This window comes from Siphateles boraxobius, unplaced genomic scaffold (genome assembly GCF_051911475.1).
Source record: "Siphateles boraxobius isolate OS27281-9 unplaced genomic scaffold, OSU_SipBor_1 50, whole genome shotgun sequence".
Lineage (NCBI taxonomy): Eukaryota > Metazoa > Chordata > Actinopteri > Cypriniformes > Leuciscidae > Siphateles > Siphateles boraxobius.
This window is the reverse complement of record NW_027509142.1, coordinates 1,201,157-1,216,771: the sequence shown is the minus strand read 5'-3', so window position 1 is coordinate 1,216,771 and position 15,615 is coordinate 1,201,157. Positions and strand designations below refer to the sequence as shown.

The window sequence follows — 15,615 nt, the reverse complement described above, 5'->3', positions numbered from 1 at the left end:
TATATATATATATATATATATATATATATGATGTTTTAATCGAACACTCATAAAAAACATATTCCCTCCGGACATCACTTCTGGCCACTACTCTATGCACTACGTGTTGCAGGTGTGTACCAATACTTTGTACAGAATTATTCGTCTGTAACAGAATTTTCTCAGAATAATCACAGGATTATTTTTTTTCTTGCTCTTTGACCTGTTGCTGTGAGGCGACAGTGCTGCCACAATGTCACCCTCCATACAGATCCTTTAATGTAAATCTATTTATAGTTTGCCTACAGTTCCACCCTCTCCGTCACCTCAGCAGTGGCTTTAGTTACTGTTATACACTTGGTACGAGTCGGCAAGAAGCCAACTTTGACTTTTCACCTTCAATATGTCTTATGCTTCAAAAATCAGTGACAGTGTCTGTGATGATGTGGCTGAATTCAGATTGGTGCATGTAGACTCTACATGGAGCAGACAGACTGAAGACTGTAAGTGTGCTGAGGGACGGTTGTCAGACGCCAAGATGTGAGTATACCAATGAATTACCACTCTGGTGCTCAGTTACTGTCTCAGCCTGGAACTACTGCAATATAATCATCTGATTCATGCATTTGAATTTTTGCAATACAAATATATAAATAAAGTACGAAAGAATAAGAAACATGTTTCATCCCTTATTTCTCAGCGAGGTTTATAATGTCTTTAATAAGTTAACGTTAAATTCTTTAGTGAGTTGTTTACTTCATGTTTGAATGCTTTTCTATTTTAAGAACTAACCTTACAGTTGGAAAGAATGAGGTCAAGTTTACAGTGTGTGTGTGTGTGTGTGTGTGTGTGTGTGTGTGTGTGTGTGTGTGTGTGTGTGTGTGTGTGTGTGTGTGTGTGTGTGTGTGTGTGTGTGTGTGTGTGTGTGTGTGTGTGTGCTACCATCTGTAGTCTTTTCTCAACAGTTCTCAAATAGATATATTTTGTATCTTACAATTGGTGCTGGTACCATGGTGCTTAATATAGGCCATGATTACCATATTCACATGCCATATTTACATGGTATTGCAAGGTAGTCCAAAGAATGACACGGCACCACCATGATACTATGTCCAAAATCATGGTTTTTACCATAGTTCATATGTAAAAAACAAAACCCTTTTAAACAGAGGTATATGTTCAAATAATATGGTATTACAATGTCCAATGGTGCAATTTTACCATAGTACAAAGAGTAGTGAACGATATGAGCAAAAAACATGGTGTTACCATATACAACAATCAATCCCTTGTGAAAAATAAGTGCACTCAATTGTATTGAATTTGTAACTTGTTTTATAGCTACTCCATATCTTAAAGATATATATATAAAAAATAAAAAAATGAACTTGCATGTAATATAATATTAATGAAATAAAAGCCTTCTTAAGTGTACTTAAAGAGAACACACTTTCATGATTATGTTTCTTATTTCTAATAATTTCAAATTTTAATTTTTAAAGTGCATTTAAAATCAACGTTTTAATATTCTTTTGTCATACTTTAAAGTTCACTTATTTTAATATGTTGATTAAAGGGGCATTCGGCAGCCCTAGCTATTTCTTCGCTGATTTTCACTTTTGTTGTCGCATGTTTTCTCCCCCTACAGCTGTGAGGCGTATATTTCACAACAATGTCGTAAAAAAAACTCACTTGCTGCACCCTTCTCCCCCTTTCTACCGCTGCTCATGTGCATTTGTTATTATTGGAGCTGGCCAACTTTATCGTGTGGAGCTATGTCTAGCCGAGGTGGGTAATTGAGGGCGGTGTGTGTTTATGTCGAATTGCCGTAAAGCAGTTTGTGTTTCTCGCTCGTTCTCGCTTCTCACGAGACTTCCTATTTCCAACTTACCGGGACGTTAATCCTCATGTTGCAAGGTTGGTTTTCTGCCTAGGAACGTTGGGGGGAGCGGGGAAAGTCACAATTCTCACCAGAACAGGTTATTAAACCATCCACATGATTTCTAAACGGTTTTATTAAGCTGAAATAGTTTCCGAATGCCCCTTTAATACTGCAATTGGCATGCAATAAAATGCCTGTAAACAATACATTTCACAAGTATTGTTTTAAGTGTAGGCTATTATTTCCATAACAAGTACTTCTAAAAAGTATCCTGAAATGTTTTTTTTCACAAGGCAAATGCACTTTTTCTAAGCAATATGCAGCTTATACTTAAATACTGAATAAATGATGGATAACTTGTCCCCACAGTTATGAGTCTTCCACAGAAGATGGAGTCACATGGACAGTGGTCAGTCCTATCGTCTTCACCTATAGAGTCATTCAAAGTGAGAGGCTTCTGGATGCAAGCAATGACACCTTAATGTTCGGCCATATCTCCAACCCTACGGAGATTCAAGCCCTCAAGAACAACAGCAAAGTAATGAAGCGATTCATTGTGATTGACGAGACTGTTAATGATCTTTACGGCTCTCAGGTTGCAGCGTATTTCGAAGCGAGAGGGGTGACGTACCAGATCCTTCACTTACCCACAACTGAGGAGAACAAGTCTATGGCACTCGTGACCAATATCTTGGAGGAGGTCCATAAATTTGGAATTGACCGCCGTATGGAGCCCATTATCGCTATTGGTGGCGGCGTGTGTCTGGATATCGCGGGTCTTGCCGCATCTCTGTATCGCAGACGCACTCCGTATATTCGTGTCCCTACAACTCTGTTGGCTTACATTGATGCCAGTGTAGGGGCAAAGACGGGGGTCAATTTTGCAAACTGTAAAAATAAACTAGGGTCCTACATACCCCCCGTGGCAACGTTCCTGGACAGGACTTTCCTGTGCACTCTTCCACGCCGCCATATTTCTAATGGAATGGCTGAGATGTTGAAGGTACACATTTGTAAATGAATGCATTTATAATGTATTTTTAACATGAAAATGAGTCTGTCAAAAACATTTAAAAATCTTATTGACAACTACCGACTACTGACTTCGTTATTTTAAAAATGTGATGATACCAGCATTTCCCTTCTAGCATTTTGAGCGCTGTTTAACGGATTCTTAAACACCTCTGATTGGCCATTGTGTTGATGCACTCAACATATAGGTTTCTGATTGGCCATTGTGTTGACGCGCTCAACATATATGTCTCTGATTGGCCATTGTGTTGACGCGTTCAACATATATGTCTCTGATGGGCCATTGTGTTGATGCGCTCAAAATATATGTCTCTGATTGGCCATTGTGTTGACGTGCTCAACATATATGTCTCTGATTGGCCATTGTGTTGACGCGCTCAACATATGTGTCTCTGATTGGCCATTGTGTTGAGGCCCTCAACATATATGTCTCTGGTTGGGCATTGTGTTGAGGCGCTCAACATATATGTCTCTGATTGGCCATTGTGTTGACGTGCTCAACATATATGTCTCTGATTCGCCATTGTGTTGACGCGCTCAACAAATAGGTCTCTGACCTAAATGTCGAGCCGTCAACACAATGGCCAATTAGAGGTGTTTAAGAATCCATTCAAAAGCGGTCAAAATGGTAGAGGGAAATGCTGGAATCGTCACATGTTTTAAATTGCAGTACTGACTTGCTACCGAGGTCTGTACTTTTTGACAATTTGAACCCAGATTTATGAATGGTAGTTTATTCTGACAGTATTGTGCAAGTCTAATTGAGGTCTTGTTTCACCAATACTAGTGATCCTCAACAGATGGCGCTGATGAAACACAAAGGACTCTTTGAACTTTTGCAGAAGGAGGGCAGATGTTTGTTGGACTCAAGGTTCCAACCGAGAATCCATGAAAATGTGCATATGGATGCAGCGAGTGTGTCCACTAGACTGGCCATTGAAACCATGCTGGAGGAACTTGCCCCAAACCTGTGGGAGGATGACCTGGACAGGCTGGTGGACTTTGGCCATATCATCAGTCCAGAGCTTGAAATGGTTCTACATATTAAGACTTGAAATAAAGTTGCACATTGTGAATCACAGTCTAGAATTATTCTAACTGGAGTTTCTTTGATACAGAAAGTACTTCCTGCGCTTTTACATGGAGAAGCAGTGAACATTGACATGGCCTTCATGGTCTATGTGGCTCATGAAAAAGGCTTTCTGACAGAAGAGGAGAAAAGACGTATCATTGTGTGTATGCAGAGTCTAGAGCTGCCAGTGTGGCATTCAGATTGCACTCTGGATCTAGTACAGAAGTCTCTTACTGAGCGACTGAAGCACTCCGGTGGACTTCTGAGAATACCTCTGCCGACAGCGCTGGGAAGAGCAAGTATGTCAAATATAAATAGAAAAGCAACAAATTTTTCCCTCAAACATTAAAGGTGCATCCAGTAGTTTGGAGATAATTTAAAAAGTTTTACACATTTAAGAAATACATTTAGTTTTTGTAAAGAGTCACCTGAATGGTAAGGAAGCTCGTTTTGAGACTGTGGTAAAACAGGAACATTTCCGTGAACAGCTTTTAGCCGGAACAGGACACAAAATACAGGACCGTCCCCAGAAAATGGGGGATGAAAAATGTCTGTTCAACCTGACAAAGAAAAAAATACAGCGTAAAAATCAGTACGGTTTCACAAGGTGGAAAGATTAGATGACAGTTAAAATCCTGAGTAGTGATGCCCAAGATTCTTCTTTTTTTGCTGAACGGGTAAGAAAATTAATTATTGTATAAACCGCTCTCTAAAACTCACTACAATCAGTGAAATTTATACATAAAATGATCCTGCTGATCCACATCAATAGATGGCAGTGCAGTGTCTAACACCACTGTACACAAAGACCATGCTAACGCTTGCTAAATAACTTCCGAATACACCTTCAATGTAGACTGAAGAGGATGAAAAGATTTGTGTATTATTGAAAGTCATATGTTCGGCCATTTTATTCTACTCATCCTAGCTGCCATGTTGAGATCGCAAGACCACCTGAATACACTTTAGCTCCATTACCACCATCATCAGGCACTTTTAGGTGTGGAAGAAAACGAATCATGGTAAAAATAGGCTTGTAATGAGAGGTTCCGGGTTCAAATCCCGGACGAGCCCCCACTTGTTACAAATTGTTTTATTCTAAATAAAAAATTATTTTTTTTTAAAAAAGATACCTGTAACTAATAACAGGGATGTTATTAAAAAAAAATCTCTGGAGTCCTCGCTCTCACTCTCAATACACCCAAACACTTTCATAGTGCAAGAAATACATTTTTATATAAAAAAAGATAAAATAAGGAGCAACATAAATTTAGGGGCAAGGCCAAAATAACTAACAAAACAGTAACACATAATTCAGGTAATAAAATGGCAAAAGCTACCCTCCCTAACTTTCAAAAACCGGAGAAAAAGGAACCCACCTCCCTACAGAAACCTTTTTATGCGTTTTGGCCATTCATTTACACGACAATGTGAACCACAGAATTCAAAAGGGTGTACTTTCTTTTTCACATGACTATGTACTTATTTTTTTGATGCAAGTACAATTTACTTTTTGGGTCCATGTTGTATTTAAAAACACTTTAGCTGCTGTCGAGGTGGACACGGGTAAGGTTAGGACACGTTTGGTGGTATGGGTGTTTAAGAGCGGGGTAAGAGATAAAGGTAAGGGTCAACTGCGTAATCATAGCAAAATAAATGACATATGCATGTATTTTTTAAAACATAAGTACAATATAAAAACATGTATGTACACAATAAGTGCATTGCATCAAAAGATTAGTCAAAGACAATTAACATAAAGTTAATCTAAAGTTTTTTATACCCTACAGGAATCTTCAATGACATAGAAGACAGCATTGTGTGTCGAGCATTCAAGAGATGGTGTGATGAACACTGTAAAACTGCCATGAAACCACAATCACACAATGGAACAGCCTGATTGTATTCTTAAACCTAAAAACCATCTGTGATGCACAATGAAATATACCATAACATAAATAAAAACTCCAGAAATTGTGAAAACCACTCAGTTTTATTTTAATGTCTATAACATTTTCATTCCCAATACACTTGTCAAGCTTGAATTCCAACAATGAAATGGTCACACAAGTGACCAGCTACTTTCCTCATAAAGCTTCCCAGTAGAAGTTTCACGTTTCAAAACAACAGTTTGAGTGAAAGGTGACTTTCCCAACAGGTGGGCCGTCTTCCAGTATTGAATTCATAAGAAATGAATGCTTCATAAATTCAACCAAAAAAATCTACATCTCCCGCTATTGTAAGTCCTTTCTTAAATAATGTTTGGTTAAGCTTAAACAATATCATACAAAAGTATATTAACAAAACAAAAAACGTCTTTAACTATAGCCAAGACACTTTTATAAAAGACAGACCAATCTGTATTTTGTTATTAAAAGATGTTTGGTTGAAGTTCAATGGAAGCCTGTTTTAAAGGCACCTTTCATTGACGTCACTGATACATATGCATTCATACAGGAGACTTGTGCTTTACCTGTTACCTGATTGTCTGCGTTATTGCTCAGAAAAAAATTGCAACAGCCAGCTATAAATCCACAATGAGATACGTAACAGTTTCACTGCATATTTAGACTTCACTTTGAAATTTGGCAACGTTTTAGTAGTCAACACTGTGTAACATTACATTCAGAGGACAACTTTCAGTAGTTTGTCTAGTAGGCAAAGGAATTTATATTATACACTATTCTTTTAAGTTTAGTAGTGCTTCAAGACACCACAGGTTTAAGCCAGAATACAAAACAGATCAAGTCTCGAGTCGAATCCAAGTTTAAATGAACCCTAATAAGAGACCGCTGGGTTCCACAGTTTAAGACTAAGTCTAAAATCACATAAATAGAAGAGAACGCTTCATTTAAAGGGATAGTTCACACAAAAATGAAAAAGATGAAAATCATTTCCTTACTCTCCTGTTGCTCCAAACCAAGTGTTCCACACAACGCTAAAAAAGTGAAGCCAAAGCATTTCGATCGCCCCCTGGTGGCTCGATGCAGTATAAGTCATAAATCCCGCCCTCTCCATGAAATCGAATGGGACGTGAGACAATTACACATACAAACGTTTTTTCCAAAGATGGTTTCTGTCATTTTAGGAAGTTTTCATCACGCTGACGTACGCCCAAGATTTACGAATGGCGTAATCGGTAATCACAGTTCTGGGATATTTTGGCTTCATTTTTCTGCAGTGGGAGGAAGTGGAGACAAGTCATCCATCTTTTTTAACCGGCTGTGCTCCAAAGCCACTTAAATACACATTTAGTTTTAACGGTCCTTTTTTGGAAACTAACAATCCCAGTCCCCATTGACTTACACTGTGTGGAAAAGAGCAGCGTGAACTCTCTGCTAAACATCTCCTTTTGTTTGCAGGTCATACAGGTTTGGAATGAGATGAGGATGTGTAAATTATGACATTCATTTTTTTGGTGTGAACTATTTCTTTAAGTTGCAGGCTTGTAATATAAGGCACTTCACAGTGATCTGACTATGTTACCTACACTAAACTCTTACAACATCTTTCCATGAAACAGGTTGATTTCTCAACTGAAAGTTATCTTTGCATAGTTCTATGAAACAACACATAATAGTTTCATCTACATGATCATTATAGTGGCACAAATTGGATGCTACTCAAAGGCAAACATCAGTACATCTGAGTTGAGCACTTTTAAACAGTAAAAATATACAGTAACAGTACAGCTTATTATTACAAACATAGTCAGTCATTTACACCGTGTAAGAATTTAAAAACCCAAACAAGTGTTAGAACAAAATATAAAATGCTTTTTTTTTTCAAGGTATGATCTTTCTTCCAGTGTTTTTGCCAATACAAAACATAAAAAAAAACAGATCTTTCTCCATAATTATATATATATTAAAAAATACAACAGAAAACCTGGAGCATTTTAGTTACAATGTATGGCATATTCAGACAGAATTTAATCATTAAAATGTTAGATAAAAATGAAAACGTTTTTAAGGGTAATAGGATCTGAAGTTTGAAATATTACTTGATTATTCCCTTAGGCATCAAATATGTGTAAATAGATTTCTTCACATTCTTATGGATTATTTCATGCGATGCATTGTGTTAAAATGTATCTGGGTATCTTAAGAAATGCTTGAGGTGAAAACCGTTTGCATAATTATATAATTATATAGGCACTGCATTTGATGACAAGAACAGTTTTGAAAACTGCTGGGTTAAATCTGAATATTGCTTATTGCTTGGCACATTACAAAGACTTGCTACTACCAGATGTATGTACACAGACAAAGCAGATCTATACAGGGGGAGCTGGGGAAGATGGAGGGTTTCAGAGGAACTTTGAAAGCGAGCTGCAAACTGCTACAGCAAATACTGACCAACTATTTAAATGTCGAGCAGCAAGCTCATTGGCTGCAGTTGCGACATGAATCAATCAGCTTGTGCCGTGTAGTTAACAACGTTTTTGTCAGCAGGTTGCCTTAAGGACCCATTCGCCTGCGCCAACTTGGTATTTCTTTAGATAGATTGGTATTATTTAAAGATTATTCCACAAATCTTTAAAAGATTAAATGTAACAAATCTAAGTAAAATTCTCAAAAACATGAATAAATTAATACTGAAAGAATATTGGCATTGATTAATAATTTATGGTCAGCTGTTTTGGACCATCCTGATAGCAAACACACATTGTCTAGACATCAAATGGTTGAATGCGTTTTCATCTGGAAGATGCGATTTTTAGAGAATTTGCTTAATCTGTTGCTTAAACATTCAGTGATGTTAGAACGACATTCAACAGAATTTTGTGCGACATTTATGAATTAGTTTGTTTTATAATTTAGATTTATTCAGCTACGTTAAAGGAATATTTCACCGAAAAAGGAAAATGTACTCACACTCATATTGTCAGAAACCGGTTTGCTGTTATTTTTGTGTAAAACAAAAGGAGCTTTTTATAATCCGCTTAAATTTCAATCTGTTTCTCTCACACAGATATCATATAACTTGTAAAAGTGGCATGGACTCATTTTATGATTTATTTTCTTTATTACCATAATGGACATGTAAATAAAAAACTATAACGATTCTTCAAAATATCTATGTTTAACAGAAAACCTACATCATAGTTTAGGACAACATGAGAGTGAGTACATAACAGAATTTTCAATTATTCTTTTTAATCTTTTTAAGTGCATTTCATGGGGGCTTGTGTTTACTAGGCAGCTGGCCATTAGATATTAACTGTTGTCTATTATCTACATTTGTTAAAAGGGAAGCATTATGCTTAAATCATTCCTTTAAAAGGATATACATAAATATAAAAGAGAAATATTTTTTCTAAACTGTGCACAAACATGCTACTGTACAACCCCCCCCCAAACAAAATCACCATTCAGGTGCACTTTTATATTGATTGGTGCAAGAAAGACGTCAGAATCCGGAAAACTAATTTGCCGCTGGTTCCCTTGATATTTTCCTATGGGGTTTGCCAATTTTTGAGTATAATAAGGTCTGTGGTAAACATAACTTGACGATACTTGCACATTTTGCTCAAAAACGTACACTGCACACACGCACTCACACCCCAAACTGTCTTATCTAGTTACTTGTCAGAAACGTACGTTTTCAAAAATAAACATAACAGCTTCAAATTTTGCATTTTCGTATGGGTGTTTGTGATTTACATGTAGAACAAAACGTCTTAAGTAGTATCTTAAAGTATAGTATTTTTAAATAAAGTATCTTCAAGTTATGTTTACCTTATTTTACTCATAAATTGAAAAACCCTATTGTAAAAACATTTAGGAAAATCTCGAGGAAACCAGCGACAAATTGGTCTTATGGGTTTGACGTCATCTCTGCACCACTCTATTATCCCAAAGTTGATTAAATTATATTCTAAATATACCGATGCCAAGTTACAAAATCAATCATTTTATTATACTGACCTTGATTGTTGTAATATTATGCATAATGTGAATTATTATATCACAATGAATTTTGGATAGACAAAAGTGGGATACGGTTAAAATACAATAAAATAAAGTGTAAACATAAAAAATAATATTACTTTGCACTTGACAAAACAGGCCGTGCTTCCTCTTTAGCAATCCAAAGCATCAGTTGCGTTATTGGAAAAACGCATTGACCAGCGGCCCCAAAAGATTAAGGTTTTCACTGTTCTAACAAACATGCTAGTTTTCCTCCATGTTCACACTGGCCTTACGGCTTCCGTCATTCGCGGCTCTGGGTGAGACGGAGGTGAGAAGTGGGTCGCTTGTTGCTACAGACGACAATGTGTCGTCCATCAGGATGTCGTCAAGTTTAGCGGCATTTGCCTTAGAAATAAGACCATAAGTCCCTGCGTCAGCAGAAGCGCTAGAGCCTGTACCGTGGGAGTCGTTAAAGGTGATTGTACCGTCGTTAAGGTCTAGGGTACTGGAGCGGCCCATGCCAGGGCAAGAGGGGTGCGTGTGAGGGTACATGTCCTGGCTGCAGTCCCCCAGGACCGTCTCCTGTTTTATGCCCCGGGCTGCTAGATCTGATGGACAGAGTGAAGACGAGGCGATGGCCAGACCATGAGCACGAGCCTGCATTTCCAACTCCTGGATTAACATTAAGCAATGGACAGACAACAAAACATTAACTGTAACATAAAGTGTAATTAACTTTAGTGAAATCTTACAGCCACAATGAAATCAAAACTGACTATTCATATTTTTTATGGAATATCTACGGTGGCCAAGAGAGCTCAATGCACTGAAGAAACTGAAGAAAACACATGCAAATAGATAATACACCAGCAAATTAAGAAAACATCCTAATTTAACAACATATGTGCAACGCAACCAAATAAAGAAACGCATTGCAAATACTCACAACTCACAATTTTGTTTATTTTAACATCATGATTCTTAATTGTACTGTATATGCGTTGAGTATTTGCAGTTCACTTCTGTATTTGGTCACGTTGTGAGTTTCTGTCATAACCACTATCATCAAATATGAATTACCATTAGCATATAGTTTGGATTGGTGGTATGGTTCTGGGAAAGAACTCCCTGCGCATCCATGCAGCCGAGCATGGATAAGAGCAGCGAGAGCAGCAATAACCCTTTCTGTATTTGGTTGCGTTGTGAGTATTTGCAGCACGTTTCTGTATTTGGTTGTGTTGTGATTATTTGCTGCATGTTTCTGTATTTGGTTGTGAGTATTTGAAGCTCGTTTCTGTATTTGGTTGTGTTGTGAGTATTTGCAGCACGTTTCTGTATTAGGTTGTGAGTATTTGAAGCTCGTTTCTGTATTTGGTTGTGTTGTGAGTATTTGCAGCACGTTTCTGTATTTGGTTGCGTTGTGAGTATTTGCAGTACGTTTCTGTATTTGGTTGTGTTGTGAGTATTTGAAGCTCGTTTCTGTATTTGGTTGTGTTGTGAGTATTTGGTTGTGTTGTGAGTATTTGCAGCACGTTTCTGTATTAGGTTGTGAGTATTTGAAGCTCGTTTCTGTATTTGGTTGTGTTGTGAGTATTTGCAGCTCGTTTCTGTATTTGGTTGTGTTGTGAGTATTTGCAGCTCGTTTCTGTATTTGGTTGTGTTGTGAGTATTTGCAGCTCGTTTCTGTATTTGGTTGTGTTGTGAGTATTTGCAGCACGTTTCTGTATTTGGTTGCGTTGTGAGTATTTGCAGCACGTTTCTGTATTTGGTTGTGTTGTGAGTATTTGCAGCACGTTTCTGTATTTGGTTGTGTTGTGAGTATTTGAAGCTCGTTTCTGTATTTGGTTGTGTTGTGAGTATTTGCAGCACGTTTCTGTATTAGGTTGTGAGTATTTGAAGCTCGTTTCTGTGTTTGGTTGCGTTGTGAGTATTTGCAGTACGTTTCTGTATTTGGTTGTGTTGTGAGTATTTGCAGCACGTTTCTGTATTTGGTTGTGTTGTGAGTATTTGCAGTACGTTTCTGTATTTGGTTGTGTTGTGAGTATTTGAAGCTCGTTTCTGTATTTGGTTGTGTTGTGAGTATTTTGAAGCTCGTTTCTGTATTTGGTTGTGAGTATTTGCAGCACGTTTCTGTATTAGGTTGTGAGTATTTGAAGCTCGTTTCTGTATTTGGTTGTGTTGTGAGTATTTGCAGCTCGTATCTGTATTTGGTTGTGTTGTGAGTATTTGCAGCTCGTTTCTGTATTTGGTTGTGTTGTGAGTATTTGAAGCACGTTTCTGTATTTGGTTGTGTTGTGAGTATTTGCAGCACGTTTCTGTATTAGGTTGTGTTGTGAGTATTTGAAGCTCGTTTCTGTATTTGGTTGTGTTGTGAGTATTTGAAGCTCGTTTCTGTATTTGGTTGTGTTGTGAGTATTTGCAGCACGTTTCTGTATTAGGTTGTGAGTATTTGAAGCTCGTTTCTGTATTTGGTTGTGTTGTGAGTATTTGCAGCTCGTATCTGTATTTGGTTGTGTTGTGAGTATTTGCAGCTCGTTTCTGTATTTGGTTGTGTTGTGAGTATTTGCAGCACGTTTCTGTATTTGGTTGTGTTGTGAGTATTTGCAGCACGTTTCTGTATTTGGTTGTGTTGTGAGTATTTGAAGCTCGTTTCTGTATTTGGTTGTGTTGTGAGTATTTGCAGCACGTTTCTGTATTAGGTTGTGTTGTGAGTATTTGAAGCTCGTTTCTGTATTTGGTTGTGTTGTGAGTATTTGCAGCTCGTATGTGTATTTGGTTGTGTTGTGAGTATTTGCAGCACGTTTCTGTATTTGGTTGTGTTGCGAGTATTTGCAGCTCGTATCTGTATTTGGTTGTGTTGTGAGTATTTGCAGCTTGTTTCTGTATTTGGTAGTGTTGTGAGTATTTGCAGCACGTTTCTGTATTTGGTTGTGTTGTGAGTATTTGCAGCTCGTTTCTGTATTTGGTTGCGTTGTGAGTATTTGCTGCATGTTTCTGTATTTGGTTGTGTTGTGAGTATTTGCAGCACGTTTCTGTATTTGGTTGTGTTGTGAGTATTTGCTGCATGTTTCTGTATATGGTTGTGTTGTGAGTATTTGCAACACATTTCTGTATTTGGTTGCGTTGTGAGTATTTGCTGCATGTTTCTGTATTTGGTTGTGTTGTGAGTATTTGCAGCACGTTTCTGTATTTGGTTGTGTTGTGAGTATTTGCAGCACGTTTCTGTATTTGGTTGCGTTGTGAGTATTTGCTGCATGTTTCTGTATATGGTTGTGTTGTGAGTATTTGCAACACATTTCTGTATTTGGTTGCGTTGTGAGTATTTGCTGCATGTTTCTGTATTTGGTTGTGTTGTGAGTATTTGCAGCACGTTTCTGTATTTGGTTGTTTTGTGAGTATTGGCAGCTCACTTCTGTATTTGGTTTCGTTGTGAGTATTTGCAGTACGTTTCTGTATTTGGTTTCGTTGTGAGTATTTGCAGTACGTTTCTGTATTTGGTTGTGTTGTGAGTATTGGCAGCTCACTTCTGTATTTGGTTTCGTTGTGAGTATTGGCAGCTCGTTTCTGTATTTGGTTGTGTTGTGAGTATTGGCAGCTCGTTTCTGTATTTGGTTGTGTTGTGAGTATTGGCAGCTCGTTTCTGTATTTGGTTGTGTTGTGAGTATTGGCAGCTCACTTCTGTATTTGGTTGTGTTGTGAGTATTGGCAGCTCGTTTCTGTATTTGGTTGTGTTGTGAGTATTGGCAGCTCGTTTCTGTATTTGGTTGTGTTGTGAGTATTGGCAGCTCGTTTCTGTATTTGGTTGTGTTGTGAGTATTGGCAGCTCACTTCTGTATTTGGTTTCGTTGTGAGTATTGGCAGCTCGTTTCTGTATTTGGTTGTGTTGTGAGTATTGGCAGCTCGTTTCTGTATTTGGTTGTGTTGTGAGTATTGGCAGCTCACTTCTGTATTTGGTTTCGTTGTGAGTATTTGCAGCGCATTTCTGTATTTGCAACACGTTTTGGTATTTGGTTGCGTTGTGAGTATTTGCAGCGCGTTTCTGTATTTGGTTGCGTTGCCATACACATTGCAGTAAGCTAGATCGATATTAGAATATCATATTAATAAAAGATGACGACTTGTGTTTCGAAATTGCATGCAATTAATTTTTAAATATATTGTATGGTGGAGAAAATGCTGTATTACTGTTACTACAAATAAAGCTCTTTCTGATTACGCTATATTAGCCACTTGACAGAATAGTGTTGTCTCTGAGGCACAAATATGTTACTCTGTAAATCAAGAGATTCAAAACAATAAGAATTTTCAAGTTGAGCTAGTATATATCGATGATTAGTTTTTCTGCCGATTAAAGGTATCCATACATTTGTTGACACTGTCTAGTAAAAGATAATATATTCAAACGTTTTTTTGTGTTTCCATGGTTTCTACGAAAGTAAAACTGGAAATGAAGGGTAACGCAGACAATGCGGTGCAATGACACTGACAGTTACACTGGTTAAAATAGATGATTTCTCTGGATTTAAACATTGTTAGAAACATTTGTGAAAATGTAAGTACACGCGTCAACAAAATATATAACATTGTTCTAGGCGTTTTTGGATATTTGAATCCACAAATCTTACATATTGAGCCTTTAAATCATTATGTTTTAATAACCTTTTTTCATGAGAAGTGCGCTTATTTTGATGTGTTGACTAACATAGTAAAGCACATGTAAAGTACTTGATTATAATTTTAACCGTAGTTTGTTATTCCATATTTAAAGTTTATATATTTTAAATGTACTAAATTGCAACTTCATTCATACAAATGTTTAATTATTAGGGTCGTCAAGCGATTACATTTTTTCATCTAATTAATTATATGATGTGCCGATTAATTAATCTAACTAATCGCAAAAAATAATTTAAAGTCATTATTGTTTTAAATGAGAAAAGCATCAAATAGACTTTACAAAATGTAGCTTTAGAAAGAAATATTTTATTTAGTTCAACATAGAATTTATTACACAAACTTTTAGGCTACAACTGCCATGATTTATTTTTTCAGAAGCTGCATCTGAATTGATATTTAGATATATTTACAGACAAAAACAGTTTTGGTTACCAACATTCTTCATAAAATCTTCTATGTTCTGCAAAAGAAAGAAAGTCATACATGTATAAGACGACACGAGAGTGAATAAATGTAAATAAACAGAATTATAATTTTTGGGCAAACTATCCCCAAAATATGAAATATTTTTTTTAATGAAATGATACTTAAGATAAGGAACTAAAACTGCCAGTAAGTGGCGGTAAATATCTAAATGAGTAAGTCATTGAATCATTCATTCCTTCGATTTGTTCAAACGGCTGATTCATTCAGGAATGAAGTCATTAAGTGTGTTCGTCTTGAAGCGGCGCTGCACAGAACGATCAGTCTATGGCATCAAAGTACCGTGAGAGCGATTAAAGAGGCTCTGTATGCTCTCGAATCGCTCTCTCACGGTACTTTGAGGTCACATACCGTTCACTCTGCCCAGCACCATTTCAAGTTGAACACACCTAATGACTCTCTTTATGAATGGGCCATCGGATCATTGGTTCACCCGACTGATTCGCTCAAAACGTGGATTAATTCAGAAACGAAACACCGCTAAGTGTTGCTCTGAGACGCACGACAGTTCAGTTCTGGCATCATGGGTAATATTTTTGTTGAAAAAAACGGACAGTATTGTGTCTAAAATGTAC

At 37.1% G+C, this 15,615-nt stretch overlaps 2 protein-coding genes across 11 annotated transcripts in view; one reads left to right on the top strand and one right to left on the bottom strand.

Annotated features, from left to right (window-relative positions):
- Positions 1-283: 283 nt before the first annotated feature.
- On the top strand, positions 284-5,951 carry LOC143712709 (2-epi-5-epi-valiolone synthase). 2 transcript variants are annotated; one of them, XM_077204698.1, is made up of 5 exons: positions 284-519; positions 2,231-2,864; positions 3,694-3,927; positions 4,012-4,264; positions 5,756-5,951. In XM_077204698.1, the coding sequence occupies exons 1-5, from the start codon at positions 383-385 to the stop codon at positions 5,863-5,865; spliced, it is 1,368 nt and encodes a 455-aa protein (XP_077060813.1). In that variant the 5' UTR covers positions 284-382; the 3' UTR covers positions 5,866-5,951. The 2 variants fall into 2 exon arrangements, with proteins under 2 accessions (XP_077060813.1, XP_077060814.1); XM_077204699.1 differs by having other exon boundaries at positions 315-519; positions 3,736-3,927.
- mitfb (melanocyte inducing transcription factor b) overlaps positions 5,940-15,615 on the bottom strand; it is a 58,242-nt gene continuing 48,566 nt past the window's right edge. For 4 of the 9 annotated variants that reach the window (XM_077204689.1, XM_077204690.1, XM_077204691.1 and 1 more), the window contains exon 10: positions 5,940-10,552. In XM_077204689.1, the coding sequence (XP_077060804.1) occupies positions 10,142-10,552 (411 nt within the window). In that variant the 3' untranslated portion in view covers positions 5,940-10,141. Of the gene's footprint in view, positions 10,553-12,765; positions 15,018-15,615 lie in introns of those variants that run through there. The other 5 variants (XM_077204693.1, XM_077204694.1, XM_077204695.1 and 2 more) reach the window with 2 other exon arrangements.

Excerpts from the sequence above, each read along its gene's own strand:
- LOC143712709 (XM_077204698.1), top strand. The coding sequence starts at position 383 with ATGTCTTATGCTTCAAAAATCAGTGACAGTGTCTGTGATGATGTGGCT. Across the intron at positions 3,928-4,011 it reads TCAGTCCAGAGCTTGAAATG|AAAGTACTTCCTGCGCTTTT; the intron begins GTTCTACATATT and ends TCTTTGATACAG. Across the intron at positions 4,265-5,755 it reads GACAGCGCTGGGAAGAGCAA|GAATCTTCAATGACATAGAA; the intron begins GTATGTCAAATA and ends TATACCCTACAG.